A 26,300-nucleotide genomic window follows, 5' to 3' on the forward strand; every position below is an offset into this window, starting at 1 on the left:
GCTCGATCTAGGAGGCGCGTGCGTACGTGTCGTGTCGGTTTCAACCTGTAGAGTCTAGTCTTCCTCTTCGGTTGTGCGTGTGTGTTGTGTAGCTACGAGTTGTAGACTTCGAAGGGCTGAAAGAATCTCCCCCCTTTTTGTATCCACATCCTCAATCCTCTGAAGATAGAAATCACGTTCAAGTCAACAGGATCAAACAGGTGCGTGGAAGATTATCATTCGTGTTGTGTTAAGGTCCCTCCACCTCTCTCTCTCTCTTTCTCCTGTCGAGGGTATTTATGGTCTGACGTTAATTTGACAGCGACACACACACACCGGACTCGAATTAGCCTAATTGCCTATTAACGCTCATGATGTAGGCCGTCACACAAACACTCGTTTCGTTTCTGCCAAAGTGGTTGTCTATTCCAACAGGATAATTAGCTATTGTTTAATGAGTTTCTGTACCGTCCACGAAGGCTGGAATTCAGCCACAATGAATTCTTACAGGTGGAATTTCGGTCAGCCAGCAGGAAATACTAGACAAAAATATTTGATTCTATCTTCTCGCTCTACCTGTCAGACTGGAAATATAGGGCGGTGGCAGCAAAGGAAAAGAAGAAGAAGCGTCTATAGCCTCGTATTGTCACACGTTTCAACAAATAAAGAGAGAGACGGCGGTGCTTCAGAAGCCCAAAGAAGAACTACTATAGTGTCTGTTTTTAAATTTCTTTCTTTCTTATCCAACCAGCTGTGCCTGTGTGCTCTGACTGACTGTTCTGTGACTGTGACCATATCATTTGGTAGTCAAGAGAAGAAAGGAAAACCTGCCAGCAGTGCCATGGACGCGTTAATGAAGGGTTTCTCAAAAGCCAAGGACGGGGTCTGTGCAGTGGCAGAGAAGACCAAGCAGGGGGTGACTGGAGCCGCCGGGATGACCAAAGATGGGGTCATCTTTGTCGGTGGGTAGCCTAATCTAATGCAACTCTGGGAGTTCACAAATTTGCTTACACATTTGCTTACACATTTCCATTTGTAAGCTCTAAGAGTTACAAATGGGCTTGAGGCGATCGTTGTAGATTGTCTGTGGGCTTTCAATTTGGTTAATATGCTTCATTTGCATCTTTCGACAGGCACCAAAACAAAGGATGGAGTCACTACAGGTAAGAATTAATATATTTTTTGAAAGTCTAGACTAATTGTGTGAAACTATGCCTAAATATGTATTGCCCCTTGTACTGTATAGGCAAGACAGTCATGGTTATGTTATATATATAACCTTAATAACTATAGGCTATAGAACATTCAACATCTGAGCTTTCTACAGATTTCTACTGGAATGCTGTGTCATAGACTACATATAATAAATAGTAGGCATATGTCAGATTGAATGTTAAATGTTTTGACTGAGATCTGTAAAGTGGTTAGAGGGAATGATTTCACTATGTCCCTCCCTATCCGCCTCCTACTTCCTTCTGTGGGTGGGAACCATATATGACACATGACATGACAATCATAGAGAAATAAATGTGAAGTGAGGGGCGCTCTTATCATCATACATCACATTCTGTGCTCAGCCAACCAAATCATCACTATGGGGTACACACAAACACACAAAGCTGGGCATAGGGGGACTAGCGCCCCTCAAAAATGGAAGCATGTGAATCTCAGGATCCATATCGACACAGCTTCAATCTCCATCTCTGACGTATCTATGATGTATGAGTCCAAATATGGGCAAGGTATAAGCCTGAACAAAGTCTCAAGCCATTCATTAATAGAAAGGGGCCATCAACAGCGCAACTTATCTATTATTGTCTATATTAAAATGAAAATGTTATATCATGGTTATCCTGGCCAAAATAATTGCGATTCACGATACAATTCAGATAATCATCAAAATATGCTTAAACATCACAATATAGAACTGATTTTTTTTGAGTGGTGTAAACCACTCCTACAACTGGCTTTGTTAGTTTGTCTGTCTGTCTGTTCGTACCAAAAAATGAGCATGGTTGCTATGGTCACCCAGTTCACACGGGTGTGATTTCATTACGTCAGACATTACGTCAGACCACAGCTGATCAGTCTATATAAGACCTTACACCACTCAGTTCACACGGGTGTGATTTTTGTATCACAGGACACATTTTGTGAAATCTGTTTTAGTGAAAAACAAACAGATTCAGACTAATCACAATGTGAGAAGCAAAATACATTAGTAAAACAAAAATCTACCTTTCAACCTGATTATAGTTAATTTAGTTGTGTTGTAAATGAATGACTAGTTTTATGAAATCATAATACATTCTTCTTAAATAAGTGAGTAATAAATCATAAGGTCTCTGGATAAATAAAGGGATAAGTAGCAACATTGTGTGATTCTGCTCTTAACCCATTTAGACCTGAGGACGCATGTGTGTCATATTATAGCTTTAAACCCATTTTGGGCGGGAACCCCTTTTGGTGTTTTAAGCCTTACATTAAACTTTAGCTATTGAAAAATAGCAGATCTACAAGCTCATAGCGCGCCACCGAGTGGCGCGCTATGAACTTGTAGGTCTGCTATTTTTGAAAAATCGTTAAAATGTGCCTCAAATCTTTCAGAAAATTGTCATGATTTAGAAAACAATCTTTTTTTTATTTCGACGTCAGGCCTGAATGGGTTAAATATATATATATATATATATATATATATATACAACTGGCACCGTGGCTGATTTGTGGTGTTCTTTTAATGGCAACAACACTGTCACTTTTCTGTCATCAAACAGTACTGCTACCCTTGTGACAGAGAGTGCGACACGCCAAGCCTTGTTCCTGTTGAAGATAGATTGAAGTGACAAAAATGTCAGCATGTTCACTTTTTCATCTTTAGTTGTGCTGGTAGAGGTGTAAGAATGATCCTACTGGCCCTATAGAGTAGACCGTCTCAGAATGAACATTGTTAGTGGAGTAGGTCAGGTCTACAGCTTTTTCATGGTGCCGATATTCATGATTATCCATCCCGCTAACGGAAATTCACCACCATAACATTTCCAGTGTATTAGCGTTTTTAAATGCTAATACGCTCGACTCTAAACATTTCAACAATAGTCAACAAAACCCACTGATGCACCTAAGGCTTGTAGTTGTACGCATGCAAAAGAAAGCAATGTCCACAGGTTGTATATAATTATTTTGGTTTGTATATTTCACTTAATCCATTGAGACCTGGAACGCATCCATGTCACGTTAGCGTTTAACCACATTAACCATTAACCCATTTTGGGGCAGGAACCCGTTTTGGTGTTTTAAACATTGTTATAATTTAGCTATTGAAAAATAGCAGATCTACAAGCTCATAGCGCGCCACCGAGTGGCGCGCTATGAACTTGTAGGTCTGCTATTTTTGAAAAATCGTTAAAATGTGCCTCAAATCTTTCCGAAAATTGTCATGATTTAGAAAACTTTTTTTTTTAAATTTCGACGTCAGGCCTGAATGGGTTAACTCATCCATTAAAGAGCATTGGTACAAACTGGAGCAGTTAATGCCCTGATCAAATGTGATTGTGTCCCTTATACTCCCTTTCAATGCATTGATGTTTGGGATGACCAAACATCAATGTTTGTTCAAGGCGAATGATCTCAATAACATCCTGAAGCCTCATATTATGTCACTCGTCGTTTTGCAGTCACACACTTATAAACCCTCTGCATCGCATTTTTGTTGTTGACAGCTTCTTTTATATAGCATTAATTTGCGGCAGTGGCGTGCACAGATAGACACTAGGGGGTGCTAGAGCACCCCCTGCCCTTTTGGCAATGTGCCCTTTTGAAAAAAAGAAAAAAATTTTTTTTTTTCTTTTTTTCTTTTGATTTTTCAAAAATAGCAGACCTACAAGCTCGTAGCGCGCCACTCGGTGGCGCGCTATGAGCTTGTAGATCTGCTATTTTTCAATAGCTAAAGCATAACATAATGCTAACACCAAAAGGGGTTCCCCGTCCAAAATAGATTAAGGCAACCGGCCGGTTCCACGCGCTGCACAAGGTGCCCTTTTTTAACTTGAGCACCTGCCCCTCTAAATGTCTGTGCACGCCACTGATTTGCGGAGCATATCGGCATATTGACAAATCAAGTTTGTATATTTTATTTCCATTACATGCTGTAGCTAAGATATTGATTTGTTATGTAGCCTATGTGGTGGTAATCATGTGCAGTTGAGATTGTTCAATGGGTTTTTAAAAAGGAAGCACACTGATTGTCTCTTTTGAAATTCACAACTTGCGTGAAACAGCTGACACATCGTCAGATATTTCCCCAACTCGTCAAGATGGTATGACTTGAGAGTGGGAATATGTTGGGATATGCCACATTGGACTCAATCAAAGTCAGATTTAAGTCAGGTTTACGTCAAAGATATGTTCAGCTACCATTCTGGAACAGAACCTAGTTGTAGGACATTCTATAGTGATCAATGCTGTAGTTACATTCAACACACATAACTGAAAGCCAGCGACAAAGTACTTTGATGTACATTCATTCTTATCTTGTCTCCTCTTCCTCATTCCCTGCTCTCCTCTCTTTTCCTCTCTCCTCTCCTCCAGTTGCAGGTAAAACGGTATCAGGTGTGTCCCAGGTGGGCGGGGCAATGGTTACCGGGGTTACCGCGGTGGCCCAGAAGACTGTGGAGGGGGCAGGGAATATTGTTGCTGCCACAGGATTGGTCAAGAAAGATCCAGCAAAACAAGTGAGATGCCTTGTATACTAGTGTGTATATATATATACACACACACACACACACACACACACACACACACACACACACACACACACACACACACACACACACACACACACACACACACACACACACACACACACACACCTCGTATCAATATGTATCCATAGGGCTTAAACGTCTGTTGTATGTTCTATGTGTATCTGTCGCTCTGCCTTTCCAAAGTGAGAGCACAGAGGAGAGGTCCCAAATGGAAAACACAATGCACTGATGGTAGTAGCGTTTACAACACTACGACAAGACAAACATCAATAATTGTATAGAGAAATCCTGCCATAACATATGTTCTATTAGTCTCGCGTAGCAACAACAATAACTATTCCACAATCTCCAAATGCTAAATACTTTAGTCTGGAACTACACCTCCTGAAATCCGAGCAAGGAAGCTGCCATTTCGGTTCATGAAAATTGTATTTTAAAAATCTTCCATTTCTACTAAGATGATTTCGATTTGTATTAGGATAAATTTGCACAACTGTAAACGAAGGAGGCTTCACTTCCGCTTTATCGCTTGCTCATGACCAGAGCTTCCGTGCTCCAGACTGTATAACCAGAGCTTCCGTGCTCCAGACTGTATGACCAGAGCTTCCGTGCTCCAGACTGTATGGCCAGAGCTTCCGTGCTCCAGACTGTATGGCCAGAGCTTCCGTGCTCCAGACTGTATGACCAGAGCTTCCGTGCTCCAGACTGTATGGCCAGAGCTTCCGTGCTCCAGACTGTATGGCCAGAGCTTCCGTGCTCCAGACTGTATGACGGAAGTATTTCAGGTTTCAGTCTTCTCTGGATTAGGCAGCTGGATCAATCAATCGATCATGTTCTTCTTTCAACGTTTTAAAGAAAAAAAGTGATATTACTTATTTTTTTCATTAATGTTACATTATCATTAGTGTTTTGCCAATTATTTGGGTGCCTACTTGCAGTATCCTCAGGGCCCACCAGTGGGCCCCGGGCCACAGGTTGAGAATCGCTGGGTTACATGAACACAGAAGATAGTTTCCAGCCCCCCATTTTGACAGTGACTGCCAGCCACCACACATCAGCATGTCAAAATGGCCCCCTGACCTTGAGTCTAGTCTGTGCTTCCTCTCTCACATTTCTTATGTGCCATTCTCCTTTCCATATAAAAGCCTGTTTTCGCGTTATTGGCTGTGCTACATTTCTCATCTGTCAGGCTGGCCACTGCCAGTCAGAGTCTACCATAACCACAGATTCAGTTTATCATTCTCCTTTTGGTTTTTTTTTACTGCCTGTGCAATTCCCTTGATCCTTCCGTTTGCTAACATTCTGAGTCTGGCTGTCTCTTTTAGTTAGAAAAGACCAGGTAGCCTATCAGATTTTTTAACAAAAAACTTTTTACTTTAACATTTAGATGTATTTTCATTAATCTTTAGCAGACTGAAACCAGACTGACCACTGCCTTCCCCGTGCGGCAGGAGGCGGATACTGGATGGCTGAATATACATATTGATGCGAGGGGCTGTATAATCAATACAGTATGGTGAAGATTCAGAATAGAGATACTCAACTGTGTGCGCTGCATTGATAAATTGGCAGCTTGTGGACATGTTGACTGGTATGATGACGGTCTGTCTCCTAAAGTAGGTTTAAAATACAAAAGTGCACCATAAAAACTAATGTTGTAACTAAGAGATTGGCTGATGAGTTTTTACATACTTGCAGTATACTGTATTTTCAGCTATGGTCCCATTTCCAACACTGGGACCATATTAGCCTGGTTAATAAACCAGACCGAATCAGCCGTTGGCAAAAAAAAGTTGCCTACCAGCGGATTTCGGTCTGGCGAGGCTCAGTAGCACGCCTCTTTCCTACAATCGAGAACAGGTCGGACCAATCGGGACACGGTATGCAATATGGGCGGGCTTTGGTACAGTGACGTTCAATGCTTGAGACTTTTGACTGACAGTAGCTCTGACCAATTGCGTCAAAGAGAAAATGTTTGAACCCGCCCCCCGGGAAATGAAATCCAAGTGGAGCCAGCCCAGACTGATATACCGCGACAGTGTTGTGTGATATTAGTCTGGCTTATTAGCCAGGCTAGGACCATATTGCCTTTCACCTCAACATTTATTTCTGTGTGTTTGTTTATTGTGGGATGTGATTCTGTTGTGTGACATCATGCACATAGAGACTTGAGCTGTGATTGGTCTATTGTTGGGGGGACAGATACAAACCTTTTTTTCTTCTAGATGAGATACATTTCAAGTATTTATTTTAAATAAAAAGCCAGCAGGTTTGAGTCATAGTTAGTTAACCAAATAAAATGTGGAAGTTTATTATACCATGCTTATGTTTTTATCTTTCACTATTACCAAAGACATACAGCAGGAATGACTTTTTTCCCTTTCTTAACATTCATACCACATCAAACAATAGTTAATAAGTGTATTGTCTGCCACTCCCCCTTTGCATTTAAAGATATCTATCTCTGGATTAATAAGGTATAGTTTATAATGGAACAATTAATTCTAGTGAGATTTCCCTGTCTGTCATAACCTCTTGAATAGTACAAAAGCATTGGGCAGAAACCTTGTTTCTCCATGTTTCAATTATGTTTTATCGTAATTAATGCCCTACTTCATTATACAAGAATATCGCACAGGTTGTGAAAATACCTGATCTAGTATGAGCTTCTAGATCGCTGCTGTTTTCACCATTTTAACCCATTCAGGCCTGACGTCTAAATTTAAAAAAAAAAAAGTTTTCTAAATCATGACAATTTTCGGAAAGATTTGAGGCACATTTTAACGATTTTTCAAAAATAGCAGACCTACAAGTTCATAGCGCGCCACTCGGTGGCGCGCTATGAGCTTGTAGATCTGCTATTTTTCAATAGCTAAATTATAACATAATGTTTAAAACACCAAAAGGGGTTCCCGCCCCAAAATGGGTTAATGGTTAATGTGGTTAAACGCTAACGTGACATGGATGCGTTCCAGGTCTCAATGGATTAAAATGTTATTATATTTTTAATTACAATACAATGTTTCCACCTGACAGATAAGCCAATAAAATACTGCACGTCCCTGCAGGGCGAGTGGAACACGTTAGTGTTTTGTATGGCTTCTTACACACATAAAGAACAAATGTTCTGTGCTCTGCCTGTTTTTCATGGCCACCCGGCCCACCCCGATGCTTTTCCAATGGAAGTCACATGGTCACAACACTTGTTCGATTGGGGGAGGGGGACAATCAACACAGGCAGAGCACAGAACATTTGTCCTTTATGTGTGTATGAAGCCTCAAGGTGTTAGTCATGATTCTCATCCTGCTGTCCCTTAATTAGAGACAGAACGCTGGGGGATCTGTGCACACACACGCGCGCACACGAACACACGCACAGATTTGTGAAAACTAATATTGAAGGAAATCGTTAAATGATTTTGGGACCTCAGGGACACACTTCATGCTGCCGGCAGTCAAAGGCATTTTAACAAAACATATTTGAACATTAGCTTACTGTATAATGAAGCAATCAGCATGTTTTGTTTCCCGATGCTTTCCCACCTTATTGCTACCGAAGCTCCCTAAGCATCCGATTTAATTTGAATCGGATAGTGGCGTTTCTAATTATCATCCAATTGGACATTTTATCTTCTATAGTGGCTTTGTAGTTTAGGTGACATTTAGATGAATTATCTGTCCCCAAGTTGAAATACAACTTAAAATAGATTAGCCTCGATCATTAAACACTTTAAGCCCTATTTTACCTTGCTTGTTGTCTCTGGATAAGTGCGTCTGCTAAATGCCTAAATTGTATGTATGGATCAAGGGGCCAGTGAGGCTATTCAACGTTGAAGCTCTGGGCCCTAGTGGTAGGAGGAGGGACTACAGGCGGACCCGTGGATTCATGACCGGGAAACCCCGTGCAGCTGGGCTTTAACATTGTGTCGTGACGTAGGACCATCACTCCAACGTCACTCCGGACCTCAAATTTGAGGTCCGGAGGAGGGACTTCCGGCAGTCTTCCGGGTGCTTCAAAACGCCACTGAGCAACTTCCACTGACATGAATAGCTGGGGGGGCGGAGCTTCGCGCCAGTTCAGTCTCTATCCTTTTATATACTCTATGGTATGGATAGACGGCAGCAGAGCGCTTGAATTTGACTGGCAGTCTCAAGCGTTTCAGCCACGACGTCAAGCCGTTCATTGTGATCGCATTTGAAAATGAAGCCGGGCGGTTGACACCGTACGCGCGTTGTTTTGTTGTGAGACAGATGCACAGGCTACTCAGCATCACTCACTCACCTGCAGCTGGACGCTGCTGGCACCGATTCGGCTAAATCAATCAACCCAGCTGCATTTCATGCACGCGGTCCTTTCATCAACCAATCGGGCAGACAGCAGACGGTGTTCAGGGATGGATGAAAGAGCAGAACAGCCAGTGAGAGAGTCTGAAAACATCCAGAATGACAGCTGGAGGCTCCGCTGGCTGCAGAGGCTGTGGGACTCGTGGGAGTCATAAGACATTCTGTGGGGAAACCAGCAGCTTCTCAGGAGAAGCTGCTTAGCCACATTCAACCTGTGGAGTTCCCTACATTACATGGAGCATGTTATTATAGGTGAAAGTTTGAATAGTCTTTCTAATAATCAATCAAATCAAGTGGTGACTTGACATAATTTGGATGTTATCTGCAAATTGCAAGGCAGAAACTATAGTAAAATACGCACATCACTTTGTGGAGGTGCTGGGTTCGAAAAATGACATATGAAAAGAGAGGGAACCCGCACACTCATATGCTCCAAAAGATACATTTATTGACGACGTTTCGAGCCAAGGCTCTTCATCTGGTCAAAACTGCAATCCATTTCAAATGGATAGATACATGTGGTTACTTACAAGACACTACACAGTTCTTGTCATTCCTCCCACAGCAAATGCATGGAAGGAAGCATGAGGTCAGTCCGTTGCTCTCCCCAGGTTGGCAGAGGGAGTGTATCGCCCAGGATTACAAGATTACATAATTGACACTGGGTGAAAAAAATGGGTTGGATAGGGTTAAAATCGGGGGAGAAAAAAGCCAACGGGTAAGGGGTAAGGCACCGGCGAAAATAGGGCCCTAAAATAGGGTCTGTCAGCCGTCCATTCCCATAGAACGATTTTTAAAACTAGAAAAAGTGCCCTTCTGGGCACAGGTCTCCACCAGGAGGATAGGAGTGTGTGTGATGTTTGGCAAAATGTTTAGGAGTAATATAATCATGTTTTGTGTGTGTGTGTGTGTGTGTGTGTGTGTGTGTGTGTGTGTGTGTGTGTGTGTGTGTGTGTGTGTGTGTGTGTGTGTGTGTGTGTGTGTGTGTGTGTGTGTGTGTGTGTGTGTGTGTGTGTGAGAGAGAGAGACACAGCTTGGCCTGTTGGCGCCACCATGAGGCTGATTTGAAAACTGTCAAGTGGCATTTTTTCCTCAGCCTAGTGGGAATATGCATGCACAGTTTCACCGAAATCGGACGCTGCGTTGAGTAGTTGTGGCGATTTGTACAAAACGGGTACCAAGCGGGCTACTCCTGAAAAGTTTAGAAGCCAATCGTAGGCAATGAAGGTGGATTACATGACTATGGAGAGCATGTGTACCGATTTGCGTGCAATTTGGATAACATCTGAAGGAGTAATATTAGAAAATGTGTTTTACATATGTCGGCCTCCTGGTGGCGCTATAAAGAGCAGATGTGAAAAATTCCAGGCAAAGGTTTTTCCTTGGCCTCTAGGGAGTTGGCATACAAAGTTATCCACAGATCCGTGCAGTTAGAGGTAAAAACACTTTTCGGCCAGTTATAGCGCCACCATGAGGCTGAGTTGAAAATGTTCACGTGGCATTTCTTCCTCGGCCGAGTGGGAATGTGCGTGCGCAATTTCACGGAAATCACACGATGTGTTCATGATTTGCAGCATTTTGTTTGAAACTGAACACTCCTGCGAACTTTGGAAGCCAATCTTAGCCAATCAGGATGGAGTCTGGGAAATCTGAAAGACCCGTTTGGTTGAATGGCTCTAGAGAGACTGTGTACCAATTTGCGTGATGTTTGGACAAAATCTGTAGGTGTACTGTCCAAAAACTTGTTTTGCACAAAGCGGCCTCCTGGTGGCGCTATAACAGGCAGTTCTGGAAATTTTGGGGCAGAGGTTCATCGTTGGCATCCAGGGAGTGTGTGTGCAAAATGTGGCATCGACCGGGTTAACAGTGGCGGAGATTAGCTGTTCACAGACGGACACACAGACGGACGGACGGACGGACGGACGGACGGACGGAGTGCAAAACATACTCTCTCCCCATGCCTTCGGCCTGGTGGAGACAACAATATAAGTCTAGTTATATATAAATATCAATGTGCTGTGTGGATGATCCATATCATATGCCCCATCTTTCTTTAAATCAGGGTTAAGTGATTTAACATGTATTATCAGAGTAGATGTACCGTAGGTGAATTATTGCTTCACAATAACTTACCACATTCACATGGTGGCCATTTTGCTCTTACGTAACACTCGTACTGCTCATACATATTCAGACGTGACAGGCCACGTGATTATGGTCGATATTTCGGTTTTGACTGGCTCTTAATTTGATACAACTTTCACCACAAACACGTTTTGTGGCAGAAAGGACAGGCAGTTATTAACAATACGTGTGTGTGTGCGTGCGTGTGTCATCTGTATAGTGAACTGTACCTGAGCTAATGTCTCTGGCTATACTGTGTGAACAGATGGAGGCACAACGGGTGGTGTTAAATGGAGCAGCAGGAGGATGTTGTGTGCGTCAGCTGATCACACACACACACACACACACACACACACACACACACACACACACACACACACACACACACACACACACACACACACACACACACACACACACACACACACACACACACACTTTCAACCTGTGTCTCATTAGGGAAGGTCAGTCCAATGGCAAGGGTGTAGTAATCAAGGCCTCTCCACTCAGCTGGGTGGTAGAGGAGAGGCGACATCGTCACTCTCTCCTTCATTAACTCTTCATTTCCCATCTCTTTCTCAGCAAAAATGATCACCGTTACGTTACTTAACGATGATATTATGAAGAGACTGCCGGTGCCATTCAATGTGTCCGTAGAGTATACTGAACTTTATGTCGTTGCTGTCGGGCACAAACCTCATGTATCCATATCTGAACATTGTTATTGAATGCCTTGTACTTCATCATACTACAGAGTGTCGCACAAACGTGGTGATAACAGCAGATCTACAAGCTCAGATCGGCTATTATCATCTGTGGATGACCATACAGTATGGAGACAACTTGAAACCTGATTTGAAGGCTGTGACTCAGCAGCCTGAAATGTAGTTTTGTGGTCTGAAAATACAGTATATATAATTGTCGCGGTCGTCATATCTCCATATTTCAACTTTCACTGTTTAACCATTTCTGCAAAAAGTTCCCTTTCCTGAAAAGTAACGTTTTTCATCACATTCTATATCTTGCTGTTGGGTGGGAGGCTCATTATGTAAAAGAAAAATATTTTCAGGTTTGAAATTCAAAAGTAGCAAAAATGGCCGATCTACACGCACAAGACGGGTATTTTTGCTACTTATGTGACGAAGCACATAAGTGACAAAGAAACATTAATTTACAAAGAAAAAAGGATTACAAGGTTAAAATAAGGTAGGGTGAATTCTCTGCATTCTTTACATTCAATGTTGTGTTATTTCAGGATGAGGACCCTACAGCTGTGCAGAATGCTGTGGAGTCACCGGTAGATGCTGACAACACTGATGCTATGTTGGTAAGACCTAGTAATGCTACTGGTAAACTTAGAAAACGCCTTGTGAAATTAGAACGATTACATTTTGAATAAGATTTAACACAACTGTGTGAAAAATGGAACGAGGTCATTTGAAGGATAAAGATGCTTTTTGTATCACACTTTCACAAGTCTTCAATTGATATTGCTATCCAAGTCTGCTTCCCAAATCCTCCTCTGTAGCCTACAAGTTACTGCTGATTGATAGTAGAGCCTGACATATACCCACTTTGGTGATGGCAGGTTGAAAGTGGCTACACTTCAGCTGCATAATTAACATAAATAAAATATGGCTGATATATAGGCCACTGGGAAGACAGACCTAGCCGCAAGCAACTCTTAGGCTTATTACACCGTAGACATGGTATGAGCTAAAGTACAATAAATAGTCAATAAATACTGTGTCAAGGGTTGGTATTGCAACTCTAGATTCCAGATATTAAAAATAGAAGAGTTCTTTGCAGCTACTGGGAATCAGGACTAAGGGTCACCAACTGCAGTGCTAATTAGGGCCACAACTATTGATTATTTTCTTAGCGATTATCCTATCGATTACTTGCACACACATCTTACTTCGTTGTTCCGCCGATTAAAAACGACTAAATAGGCTACTACTTATTAAGTTAAATTGCAGTGACACAGGTCTCAAAGCAAACAAAGCAGATTCCTGACAATATAACGCCACAAAATCCGATATGGGAAAAAAGTCTGCTTCATGAGTTACAATTAAGTGACATTGAGAGCAGTTTCATAGTGCAACGCAAATCAATGAGGAGACAATTCCTTTTGTGAATATTAACAGCTCAACAGAGCAAAATATCATGATGCAAGGCCAATATTTGGTCTTGCATCATGGCAAGGTAACTAGACAACACAAATGTCTACCAAAGTGTTTTAAAACAAATATATATATATATATCTATATATATCCATGCTTCCACTTAGCTCATAAGCAGTATCAAATGACCATAAATGAAGAAAGCTCGGTAACCCTTTTTTACAGTACAGTAATAACCATGTAATTACCATGTAATTTCATGGTTATTACTGTACTGTAAAAGAAAGGGTTACCGAAAGCTCCTGCACACTGCTCTTACTCAGCAACATCTATTCAAACACTGATGTTTCAGTCCCTCTGGTCCCTCATCGAGTTAAGATTGTCTTACAGAAATGATACCATCATGATCTTATACACACGTTAGTTACTCCACCTCTTCTGTGTTCACAGGTGTGAGACAATCTCACTGTCCTGTAGGAGTATTTTGAGATGGGGGTCGCCGACCAAATACATATAATTTTGGGGGTCCTTGACGTGAAGAAGTTTGAGAACCACTGATATAGCAACATACATTTTTCAGAAAACTGTTAGGATTTGGAAGACAATTTTAGAATCACATTATCAGACTCATGTCTTAACCCATTCAGGCCTGACGTCGAAATTTTAAAAAAGTTTTCTAAATCATGACAATTTTCGGAAAGATTTGAGGCACATTTTAACGATTTTTCAAAAATAGCAGACCTACAAGTTCATAGCGCGCCACTCGGTGGCGCGCTATGAGCTTGTAGATCTGCTATTTTTCAATAGCTAAATTATAACAATGTTTAAAACACCAAAACGGGTTCCCGCCCCAAAATGGGTTAATGGTTAATGTGATTAAACGCTAACGTGACATGGATGCGTTCCAGGTCTCAATGGATTAAACTATGCATTTAAATGTATGTAAATGATTGACTACCCACAATGTTTTATAATGGAATAATTATTTCCCCCCCTCCCTCCATCTCCCCACCCCACCACCAGGAGTCTGAGGACTAATGATGGTAAACATCACTCAACATCACAAATCAACGATCCGAACATTCCATGTCACTCTGCCAAGTCCTGTTGTGCCTCGTTGTGGTCCTGTACGGATTCTCTGCTCTGTCCGAGGATGTTTACTGTGTGTGTGTGTGTGTGTGCATGAGTGCACGCATTACGGGTGGGGACATTTATTGTATGTTTTCCTATGTATGATGTACACCTATGTATGTATGTATGTATGTCCGTACGTACGTCCGTACGTACGTGTGTGTGTGTGTGTGTGTGTGTGTGTGTTCATCTGTGCGAGTGCAGCTGCAAGTCGTCACCTGTGAGATGGGATGGAAGTAATTTGCCACCTCTGTTAAAGCACAGTTACCTTGCCATGATGTGACTGGCGTCATTATCTTACTCTGTTTAAATTAAAAACGAATAAATAGGCTACTACTTATAGAGTTAAATTGCAGTGACACGGGTCTCAAAGCCTCTCTTTTAGCACATGAATGCAAACAAAGCAGATTCCTGACAATATAACGCCACAAAATCCGGTATGGAGAAAAAAAAGTCTGCTTCGTGAGTTACAATTAAGTGACATTGAGTTTCATAGTGCAACGCAAATCAATGAGACAATTCCTTTTGTGAATATTAACAGCGCAACAGAGCAAAATATCATGATGGAAGGCCAATATTTGGTCTTGCATCATGGCAAGGTAACTAGACAACACAAATGTCTGCCAAAGTGTCATCATTGTGGGACAACTGTTTGTTATCCCGTACTACAGTTTAACCACTTGCAACCTGGCATCCCTATTTTGGGCACATCATTAGTTTAACAATTTGAATTTCAAAAAAGAAAAACATGTACAGTACATGCACAAAAATGTTAGAAAATAGCAAAGAGACAATCTACAAGCTCAGATTGCATAGCAATGTGTTGTCGGCTTGTACTTTGTTTGCGCGACACTGTAATGCATACATTACATACACTACTATAAAACAGGGCTTAAGTGGTTAAAAGCTACAGAAGGGTTAAAACATGGCAGGCTGACAAGCAGCTGTGTTGCTTTTGCATTATGGTGTACTATAAAGTCACTAGGTCATTATGGTGTACTATAGTCACTAGGTCATTATGGTGTACTGTACTAAAGTCACTAGGTCATTATGGTGTACTATAAAGTCACTAGGTCATTATGGTGTACTATAAAGTCACTAGGTCATTATGGTGTACTATAAAGTCACTAGGTCATTATGGTGTACTATAAAGTCACTAGGTCATTATGGTGTACTATAAAGTCACTAGGTCATTATGGTGTACTATAAAATCACTAGGTCATTATGGTGTACTATAAAGTCACTAGGTCATTATGGTGTACTATAAAGTCACTAGGTCATTATGGTGTACTATAAAATCACTAGGTCATTATGGTGTACTATAAAGTCACTAGGTCATTATGGTGTACTATAAAGTCACTAGGTCATTATGGTGTACTATAAAGTCACTAGGTCATTATGGTGTACTATAAAGTCACTAGGTCATTATGGTGTACTATAAAGTCACTAGGTCATTATGGTGTACTATAAAGTCACTAGGTCAGCCTTACACAGCCAGACATGTTTTAACCTGAAAATGGACAACTTTACAATCAGCTTTAGGTTTCAGACTCCTTTGACGCCGACTGCCTCCAATTGACCCCTGGAGAGGCAGGTTTGTGCGGGTGTGTACGTAGGTGTGTGCGCGCGCTCCATTTGTGAGCATGTGAGTGTGCATATGAGTGTTCTGTCAACCCTGTGGCTTTGACGTAAATATTAATATATAAATACTGTATACCACAATATTCCCTCTAAACAGCACCTAAGTGTCTATATAAACGAACAGCGTAAACTAATCTCTTGAAATGGAAATAATTGCATACTCTATTTTTGTGTGGATACTGTCCGTTTTTGAGGTTGAATATACTGGAAGTTATTAATGTTTGTTTTTCGTATGTTATCAGTTTGCTGAGAGAACAGATGATGTAATGGAATTTTAAAAAGAGAAGATGTAACCAAACCATTCAAATGAAATGCACAACTGCTGTGACATGAGTTTACTTTGACTTGTTAAATGTTGAATAAAATATAGACAAGAAAAAAAACAATGTCAAGTTGCATGTACTGTATAAATTGGCATATCCAATTGGTTGGAAATCCAACCCGTGACAGGCAATTAATCACCTAGGGCCCAACAGTTTAAAACTTTTCATCCCCATCCGAGAGTATCAGATTTGGATTTTGGGTGTTGATATTGTTTGGTTAATACAATTTATATTTCTTATTGATCAGAGATAATTCTATAACTTATGTAATGCAAACCTAGGCTATACAATGTTTGTCTCCTGTACCTATCTATAGTTGAACACCTCTCTGTTCTCTAATCCAGGGGTTCTCAACCCGTGGGTCGCGACCCCTCGGGGGGGGTCGCCAAATTATTTTAGGGGGTCCCCATTTTTTTTTTAAATGTTATTTTCACGATTTTTCAAAAATAGCAGATCTACAAGCTCGTAGCGCGCCACTCGGTGGCGCGCTATGAGCTTGTAGATCTGCTATTTTTCAATAGCTAAATTATAACAATGCTTAAAACACCAAAAGGGGTTCCCGCCCAAAATGGTTTAAGGTTATTGTAGCAGTCAATTTCGGGAGGCGGGAGGGGGCGGGGCGGGGGTCCCGAGACATTGCCAAAGCATTTCCGGGGGTCCCCGGCCAAAAACGTTGAGAACCCCTGATCTAATCCCCATGTTGTAGATTGGTCGGCTGTGTAAGCAAAGGGCTTTCATGTAAGCAAAACGCCGACAGTAATGTATTAGTCCCTTATATTTAGCTGTGTACATCCTGTCCCTTCACAAGCAAATATATTTGAATATAGAACATTTGTACTCATTTTAATGAATATAATACTTCTGTTTATAATCCATTGATATTGTTTGGTAGAGCATCAAAATGATCCCGATGCCGCTTTTTGTTTTTGAACCACCAGAAATTCAAAATCTGATCACTTTATTAAAAGTGCCCAAGGCATCCGATTGAAAGCAGGTGGAATATCATTTAACAACATGTTCCTATTTGCAGACACAAAAACATGTCCACGCTGGAAGAAGAAAAACAAAAACAAATCCTGCATAGATACGTTGAATGTTATAGGCAGGAAAGTTGTCTTCTGTCTATACAAAAGGTTAACAGGTCTCAACAGCTCCGGTTGCATCTGCAAACAAAACGTCTGCACAGTCTGATGGACGTCAACCTGACGGTCCGTAAAGCAGCTTTCACCTTTGTTTCTTCTTCCTCTTCAGAGCTTTCCACTCTCCCTCCTGAGTGGCCAGACTGCCAAACAGCTCCTTCACCTTCCTCTTCCTCTCCACATCCCTGAGACACAAAACCAAACAAAATGATTTTAAATAGGTAAAAAAAAATCTTGCGACAGTCTCGTTTGTGTAGAAATGGTTTATACATTGTACAAAGAACCACACGCTTTGCGGGCACAAACAAAGAAAAAAAACTACACACTTCACACCATGTTGTGAGCTTGTTCATTTCAAAGATTCCTTTTCAGGCAAACCGTAAGATGAACCTAAATAGGTTTGAATGGGGTTTCTAGGTGTAAGTATGTAGGACTAGTAGCATGCCAACGTTTGTGCTATTGCCATTGGGAATGCATTGGGCGTTTAACTTAAATTCTTTTAAACTTTCACTAATAATGACATGCCCAAAATAGGGACGCCAGGCTGAAAGTGGTGTTAAGATCTTTGTCTCTCCTTCCAGATTGCGGTATTGAATTTAATTCACACCTGCTCATGATCTCGTTGAGTTTCTCTCGGGCGAGGAAGCGCGAGTCCTTCCGGACCTCTCTCAGAGCTCCCTTGAACTCCTTCTTGTACTTGTGCTTCAGCTTCTCTCGCTCCCTCTCCTCTCGGTTGCTGCCTTTCTTCTTCCCGTAATCCAAACTGTTGATGAAAACAAGCAGAAGAGTTTTAAAATGGCCACCCGTGGAAAATGATCATCATTCAAATAAACTCTGAAAATGCACGCAGCCCTAGCCTAGCATGGCCAGAGTGTATCACTGGTTTCCAGGCTAACGTGGAACCCTTAGGGAGATATTCAAGTGGGCCCTGATCCAGGAAAAGGATGGAAAACACAGGTCTAGTTCAGTTCAATGAGCTTCAGAAGTAGGACTCTGGTCTGCTTACATTTCCACGATCTTTGGCGTGAACATCCTCATTGGAATGGGTTTCTTCTTCTCAAACACCAGAGGTCTGATCATGCTGGGAGCTCCACTGATGCTTTCTAAGATCTCCTGGGTAAGCTCCTGGGACACAAGAACGGCATCGTCAACAAGAATAACCGATCTACAAGCTCACAAAGCGTGGCATGGCGACGCCATTGTACAATGGAATTCAATTAAAAGAAGTATTCCAAAATAGATTTGAACCAATCCGTATGGTAGAGTGTGATAATATAACAACGCACAGTTAGTCATAAGGACCACGTCACCCTATTTCAACCATATCTTCATAGAATTTGTCCTCACTAATAATGAATGCTGCTCATGACAAGATGGTACCTGAAAAATAGCTCGACTAATGCTGGTTATTTAGTTAGGACCCATTACAGTGGTGTTCGATACGAACTTAACCGGGATATGGAAACCTCCAATGAAAAGCTCTATAATTTGATTGGCCAGATATTCCGTCCTATCCAACTGACTCAGGCCAAAGATATTAGAAGATATTCTGCCACCTTAAGTCTCTGACTGTAATCCTTTTATACTTTTTAGTTATATGTGTGTCATAATGACAATGCTATCCAATCGCATATGACGATGACACACGTGTATATCCCTATATGGGGTTCCCATATTAATCTGATGTCAGCATTGGATATTTCCATTATCTCCACATATGGGCCATAAATCATCCTCATATGTGGAGATCCAAGTGACGGCCTTTTATCCCCATATATGGAGATCCATTTGAGAGCCTTCGCAACAGTACCATTTCTGTCTACTCGGACTGTGGACAGTTCAGACATCTGCCCACCAGGGACATCATCCGTAGGCACTAGGCAGATGTTTATTATTGTATTACAAATAACAATGGCTACTATAAAAGATGCAAGACTGGCTCAGATGCAAATTCTATTATAATTTTTATTGAGAAGGCTTTAAACGCACTTCGGCAGCAGCCGTCCTCAGATCAGATTTTTTTTTTTTACTATATTTCAACACTCACTCCCTAGGGCCATATATTACGGTCGTCGCAAAAATAGCCGATCTACAAGCTCAAAACGCTGCGACACGTTTTGAGCTTGTAGATCGGCTATTTTTGCTATATTCGAATTGAAATCTTGAATTTTTGCTATTTTTTTTAATCAGAATCCTGAAAATTAATATTTTTCATTTCAAATGCCTTTAATTATACTTGTGTTGAAGCATTGAGCTACTAATTTAGACTGAAGTAATTAAAGCGGGTCATGTTGTGGAATTGTAATCAGCTGAAACCAATATTATATCAGAATTCTGACATTAACCTGAGGGCCGCATTAAGTGAAGGTGGGGGCCTCATGTGGCCCCCGGGCCGCCAGTTGCCCACCCCTGCTCTAAAGTCTCTCTAGAAGCGTTAATATTCCAAACGAGAGGCATGCTGAAGTCAGAAATGAAGACAGAACATTGTCCTTTTGGTCAAAACCATGGAGAGCTCCCTAGATTAGGAGTTACGAGCCATTCTTTTGGAGCCGCAAACAAGGAAGTGAACGGCAGCGCGCTTGCATGAAACAGGCCCCCTAGTGTCATAAATCACTATCATACATATTCTGAAGAAAACCTGGAGACTGACATTTAGTAATTGGTCTTATGATCGAAATAATAACGACAAGTCTTGCCGTGTACGGACACATTGATAACCCCTGTAGACAGCCCTCCTATGAGACATGGAACGAGTAGACAGAAATGGTACCATATTAGGTGACAGTCGTTTCAGCTTTTAACAATGCCCCGTCTCGTCATTCCTCCTGAGACTATTGCACCGACCTGTAAAACTGTCGGGTATGTTTTGACAGGAAGATGTTTTGAAAGTAGAGTTCCGATGGTCTGGAAGATGTGTGTAAATGAAAGCAGGTCTTCGTAGAGCAGGCAGGAGCGCTTCACTAGGTCCAGGCAGGTGGAGAGACAAGTCAATCTGCAGAGAGGCAATAACAACGTTTTAGGTTTAATTACCGTCTCAAGCATCAGACATTTCCCAAATTAAATAAAAAAAAACAATAATGTTCCTCTTGGGTATTCTGAAATGTTGAGACCAAAATAAAACATGTTTGTATCCTGTGCGTTGAGCATGATGTCATTTCAGTTGGGACGGCTGTGCAATTTGAGTTGTGACTTAAAATCATAGAAGACATTTGAATGATTCTGTCGGTACGGCGACAGAAAACGTCCAACGAGTTAAGACAGGATGTAGTTGGTAGCTATGGCAAGGATGGGAGCGCCTGTGGTCACTATTGAACATGAACATTAACAACAGAGTTAACCCATTCAGGCCTGACGTCGAAATTAAAAAAAAAAAGTTTTCTAAATCATGACAATTTTCGGAAAGATTTGAGGCACATTTTAACGATTTTTCAAAAATAGCAGACCTACAAGCTCATAGCGCGCCAGTGGCGCGCTATGAGCTTGTAGATCTGCTATTTTCCAATAGCTAAATTATAACATAATGTTTAAAACACCAAAAGGGGTTCCCGCCCCAAAATGGGTTAATGGTTAATGTGGTTAAACGCTAACGTGACATGGATGCGTTCCAGGTCTCAATGGATTAACAACAGAGTTAACTAGAAATGCACTCTATCGAGCTGCCAACTTGTGCCATGCACACAAGTAGGCCGTAAATGGCCTACGCACCGGGTACAAAATATAAAAAGTAAAGACGAAACGTACCCTAGCTACGTCACCATCAACAACCAATAATTACGTCACCATCAACAGTCAATTAGGGACCACCGAGGACAGGCCTACATACGGCATACCATACATACTCAGCCGACCACAGGACCAAGTATTAATCGTTTACCCGCCAGGAACATAGGAATATTAACACGTAGAATCTTGTAGCCTGCCACAAACGGAAAAGCCGTTTTAACAGCGATGTATTCATTAATGCATGTTTTAATACGATCGTATCGAAATCTACCGTCCGTTAGCTTTGTTATGCTTCTGACACAATGGGCGCGGCCATTTTGAAAATGCGCGCGCATCCACTAACATTGCCGGCTCTGTTTTCAGACGGCTTTATCTCACAGAAGCGACATTGCAGAGGACGCTTTGTCCCAGACAAGCGTTTTCAACGGCCTGTAGCAGGCGCTGTGATACTCGCGGTCCACTTTTTCCACCACCGACCGAGAGAACGAGCACCAGCTTCGTCAACACACACGGAATGGTTTCATAGTAAAATGCGATACGGATATTTGGCTCTTCAAAGTAAGTGTCACGCGTGATTAAACCATGGCAATACGCAATCGAGGGATTAATTAATGGCGGCAGGCTAAGAGTTAACACATTTTGTGCCCAAAACGTCTGTGGACGTCTTTGAAAAAAAATTATATATATATATATATATATATATATATATATATATATATTTATTTTTTTTGTATTAAAAAAAAAAATCAGAAAAATCAAAACACTTTTTTTTTTTTTACACGTGGTGCCAAAGTTTGTGTTTTCGCCATTGAGAATGCATTTGGCGTTTAAATTAAATAACTCAGAAACTATAAAACATTTCAAAGTAAAAAGCATGTGTCTCCACAGTGAATTATAAAAAATGTGAATGGATTTTCTAGGTGAAAGTGATTTTGGGCAGTTTTGCGTGGGCTCTCAATGTGTTAAGATACCGGTATCTGACGTTTGACGTGTTTGCAATTTCAAGAAAAGGGAGACAAGGCAAATTGTGGGAAGCTTGTACAACAAAGAATTTCACCCTCTTTTGCTTTTTACACGAGTAAACTTGTAATGTGACAATAAAGTTGAATCTGTATACAACCCAACGATTTACACATCCATTATACCTTTCGCCTTACTTTCAATTCATATTCATGGAGAGTTTTGACTGTCTTACTGTAAACTTTTCCAGCAGCTTCACAGTCGACTTGTTTTGTGATATTTGCCTCTACGGCTGCACCCCTGGTGAATCTGCCCTACACTCTTTAGAGATGAATCCACTGGTCCGTGTAAAAGCAGAACCTTCACTTTCTGCTGCCGAGTGATACAGATGCATATCGTTGCTGTCAGGCCGAAACCAGTATCTCCATCATTATGTCAGCTTGTGTTTTTCTTTTGGACATGCAAGGTTTCCACTCAACAGTGATTGCGAACGCAGTGAGCATTTACTATGAGACCCAGCAGATCATGTCTGTGTGTCTGTCACAGTCTGTGTGTGTCATGCTGTAACACCACCCGCCCACCACCAGAGGGCGCAGCTGTATCACACACAAAAACACACATGCACGCACACACACACACACACACACACACACACACACACACACACACAAAACTTAACAAAAAATCTTAAAAAGGAAAAACTTTAAAAGGAAAAACTTAACTTAAAAAAAATCTTAAAAAACACAAACAAAAGAGAACTTAAAAAAAAACCTTAAAAAATTACGTAATTTATTCTAATTGTTGTTTTTGCAATTTACGAGCTGCGTTCGCTTCCCGCGTTCGCACGTCTTACTTGTAATATTATAGTAGTAGGCTGGACAACTGGCCAGGTGATATTCCCTTTGAGGTTTGATAGTAGTTTGACAAAGCTTACTGAAAACAGGTCGACCATTTAGATATCTTCCAGCATCGTTGCAATCACTACATAAGTGTAGGCCTGTCACCATTATTTAGTCATCATCATAATCGTTTCAATGTTTAAAATGTTTCATACATTCACAACGTTGTGAGCTTGTAGATCGGCCATTTCCACAATACATCTATTTCTGAAAGGCACTAGCCCCTCCTATATTGAGCTACAGTATTAGTGTAGATTTTTGTCTTACACAAACCCATTGACAATGAACAGAGAATTGACGTCATATGTGGACGAGCAAATCGGCTATTTTTGTTCTACACAAAGATTAAATTCCTATTGACAATGAATGGAGAATTTACGTCATATGTGGACAGCAAATAAACATGTTACGTCATGATAATGTACGACGATAAGAGCGCCCCTCACTTCACACGGGTGTGATTTTAAATGGTTCAATATGTCGGTCATTTTTGTTTTTTGCCTAGAAATATGATATGGTCCAAAATGTCAACACAATTAAATTGTCAATCGCAATGACTTGTATGACAATTAATCATCAAGAACTAAATCATGATGGTAAGTTCTGACAGACAGCCCTACGCACGTGATTGGCTGAGGCCTGTTTATAACCCGAGTTGTGTCGTGTGTGTATGTGACGCTAGAACCGTGCCCACACACACCAGCTGTCGTGTGAAAGCATGCTGGCTGCTCCGTCACAACAGCACACACACATTTAGTTTGTACATAATGTACTTGGCTTGTACAAGGAATGACAGTGAAGGCATAGCTACAGTATGTCTTCAATCCATTTACAGAGGTGGCAATCATTGAAGTAGCACACTGCTCCCCGCCTACTTCAGGGGTTCTCAACCCGTGGGTCGCGACCCCTCGGGGGGTCGCCAAATTATTTTAGGGGGTCCCCAAATTATTTATTTTTTTTAAAAAAAAGGGTTTTTTTATTTTCACGATTTTTCAAAAATAGCAGACCTACAAGCTCGTAGCGCGCCACTCGGTGGCGCGCTATGAGCTTGTAGATCTGCTATTTTTCAATAGCTAAATTATAACAATGCTTAAAACACCAAAAGGGGTTCCCGCCCAAAATGGTTTAAGGTTATTGTAGCAGTCAATTTATATTGGGGGTCGGGAGGGGGCGGGGCGGGGGTCCCGAGACATTGCCAAAGCATTTCCGGGGGTCCCCGGCCAAAAACGTTGAGAACCCCTGGCCTACTTTAATGAATGTATTGGTGATATTAGATTTTTTCTTTTTTAATTACATTTTTTATCCCGCAATTTTTGCAACCGGAGAAGAGAACACGCCCTCAGCACCCACAACAAAATAAAAGTGTTACCTGTGATGGTCTCTGTGTGTGTCGTTCTGGAAGTCCAGATGTTGCACAGCCGACAGCGACATCTGGCTCTTGGTCCAGCTGTGACAGGACAGCGGGTCTGACAACACCAGAAGCTCACTGGACCTCCCTGAACGGGACGGCCTGAACGGTGGCACCACCGAAGAACCTGAAACACCACCAACAACACCTTGCATTTCAGCCTGAACGGTAGGTAACACCACTGAAGAACCTGAAACACCACCCAACACCTTGCATTTCAGCCTGAACGGTAGGTAACACCACTGAAGAACCTGAAACACCAACAACACCTTGCATTTCAGCCTGAACGGTAGGTAACACCACTGAAGAACCTGAAACACCACCAACACCTTGCATTTCAGCCTGAACGGTAGGTAACACCACTGAAGAACCTGAAACACAACTGACGCAACACTCGTTGCAGTCGGACAGAAACCTCTCATCTCCATATAAACCCATTAAAGGGCCACTTCACCCCTTTTGTAACCAGAGCTTATTTGAATGATGTACAGTATAGGACTTTCCTGGGGGTTTTATGTGTGTAATACGTTTTTAAAAAAAAATCATGACGCCATGTTCATGACCAAAAACCTGTCATGAAAATGTGGTCTCACTTCCTTCCTGGACTACAAAGTCACATCTCCATGCAGCCTCCCCCCTCTCCACAAGGAGGGAAGTGCACTAAAGCATTATGTGCATTGTAGAAATTCAGCAATCCAGTCAAACACTAGCACACTTTCTGGCCATAGGGTGCAAAATTCAAATTGTGCTACTGTTATCTATTAGAAATACTATTAACGTCGAGTGACTGCAGTTTCTTCCAGCAGTGAAATGTCCCTTTAAGACCCGATTCTACAAAATGTCTTCTAAATCCTGACAGTTTTCTGAATAACATATCAGTGGTGCTCTCTTACTCCCACGTCAGCCACGCACTGTTGTCGTTTGCCTGGAAGGACCCCACCGACACATTGCATGTGTAGTAGGAGGCTAATTCGTGCCGGCTGAAAAAAAAATATATAGCCTACCACAAATGCACGCAGAGACTTTGCGCTGTTTAAAAGCTATAATATAGGTACACTAGATGTCATTAATATTTGCCGCATTATTTCACTCACCCTTACCCAATACATTAATTATTATGACCCAAGTCCACCCAAACTGCGGGCATCTGCGCATCTATAGTGTGTAAGCTACCTATAGAGGTCCTGTCATTGTTAGTGTGTAAGCTACCTATAGAGGTCCTGTCATTGTTAGTGTGTAAGCTACCTATAGAGGTCTTGTCATTGTTAGTGTGTAAGCTACCTATAGAGGTCCTGTCATCTCTAGTGTGTAAGCTACCTATAGAGGTCTTGTCATTGTTAGTGTGTAAGGGGCTGCCTTCACGAGGACGTCGCGGGCTGTTCCCCGCCTAAGTTTTGTGAACGATATAAAACTTTACTGCGTCTACATTGCGGTTATGTTAATTATGTACAACGTCCACTCGAGACCGGTAAACTGCTCCGTTTTCAAGATAAAGATGCAGTACACATGGCTGGCCTGTAGATGGCCATCAAAAAAAAGAAAAAGCTTCTAAAAGTAGGCTATATGAAAGCGTTGGTATTTCACACAGGTGTTGCCAAATAACTAATTATCTTGATCAGATGCGCATATGACATATCTAGGTCATATCAATTTAATGAGCAGAGCAGTGCTGCTTCTCTCTCTGAGTCTGCACACACTGACTGACCAGCTAAAGTGTATGCCTACTAAATCATAATATATGAC

General features: G+C 41.5%; 2 protein-coding genes and 1 long non-coding RNA gene across 5 annotated transcripts in view; 1 reads left to right on the forward strand and 2 right to left on the reverse strand.

Moving 5' to 3' along the window:
* Window positions 1–28: 28 nt before the first annotated feature.
* On the forward strand, window positions 29–15,162 carry LOC306940044 (uncharacterized protein). 3 transcript variants are annotated; one of them, XM_079524968.1, is made up of 6 exons: window positions 29–200; window positions 787–941; window positions 1,113–1,142; window positions 4,567–4,709; window positions 12,466–12,537; window positions 14,357–15,162. In XM_079524968.1, the coding sequence occupies exons 2-6, from the start codon at window positions 821–823 to the stop codon at window positions 14,369–14,371; spliced, it is 381 nt and encodes a 126-aa protein (XP_079381094.1). In that variant the 5' UTR covers window positions 29–200; window positions 787–820; the 3' UTR covers window positions 14,372–15,162. The 3 variants fall into 3 exon arrangements, with proteins under 3 accessions (XP_079381094.1, XP_079381093.1, XP_079381092.1); XM_079524967.1 differs by having other exon boundaries at window positions 731–941; window positions 14,357–15,156; XM_079524966.1 differs by lacking the exon at window positions 29–200 and having other exon boundaries at window positions 406–941; window positions 14,357–15,156.
* On the reverse strand, window positions 14,711–15,640 carry LOC306940046. The gene is made up of 3 exons (XR_013791966.1): window positions 15,497–15,640; window positions 14,881–15,371; window positions 14,711–14,840 (listed from the first exon to the last, which is right to left on the reverse strand). It is a non-coding gene; the product is annotated as an uncharacterized lncRNA (long non-coding RNA).
* A 1,729-nt stretch (window positions 15,641–17,369) lies between these two features.
* Window positions 17,370–26,300, reverse strand: part of LOC306940037 (nucleolar protein 14-like) — a 33,040-nt gene continuing 24,109 nt past the window's right edge. The window contains exons 15-19 of the mRNA XM_079524951.1: window positions 24,519–24,684; window positions 20,412–20,559; window positions 18,574–18,692; window positions 18,175–18,330; window positions 17,370–17,752 (exon numbers count right to left, since the gene is read on the reverse strand). Coding sequence (XP_079381077.1) covers window positions 17,653–17,752; window positions 18,175–18,330; window positions 18,574–18,692; window positions 20,412–20,559; window positions 24,519–24,684 — 689 coding nt within the window. The 3' untranslated portion in view covers window positions 17,370–17,652. The remainder of the gene's footprint in view (window positions 17,753–18,174; window positions 18,331–18,573; window positions 18,693–20,411; window positions 20,560–24,518; window positions 24,685–26,300) is intronic.

Source organism: Electrona antarctica, assembly GCF_951216825.1.
Source record: "Electrona antarctica genome assembly, chromosome: 16".
Classification (NCBI taxonomy): Eukaryota; Metazoa; Chordata; class Actinopteri; order Myctophiformes; family Myctophidae; genus Electrona; species Electrona antarctica.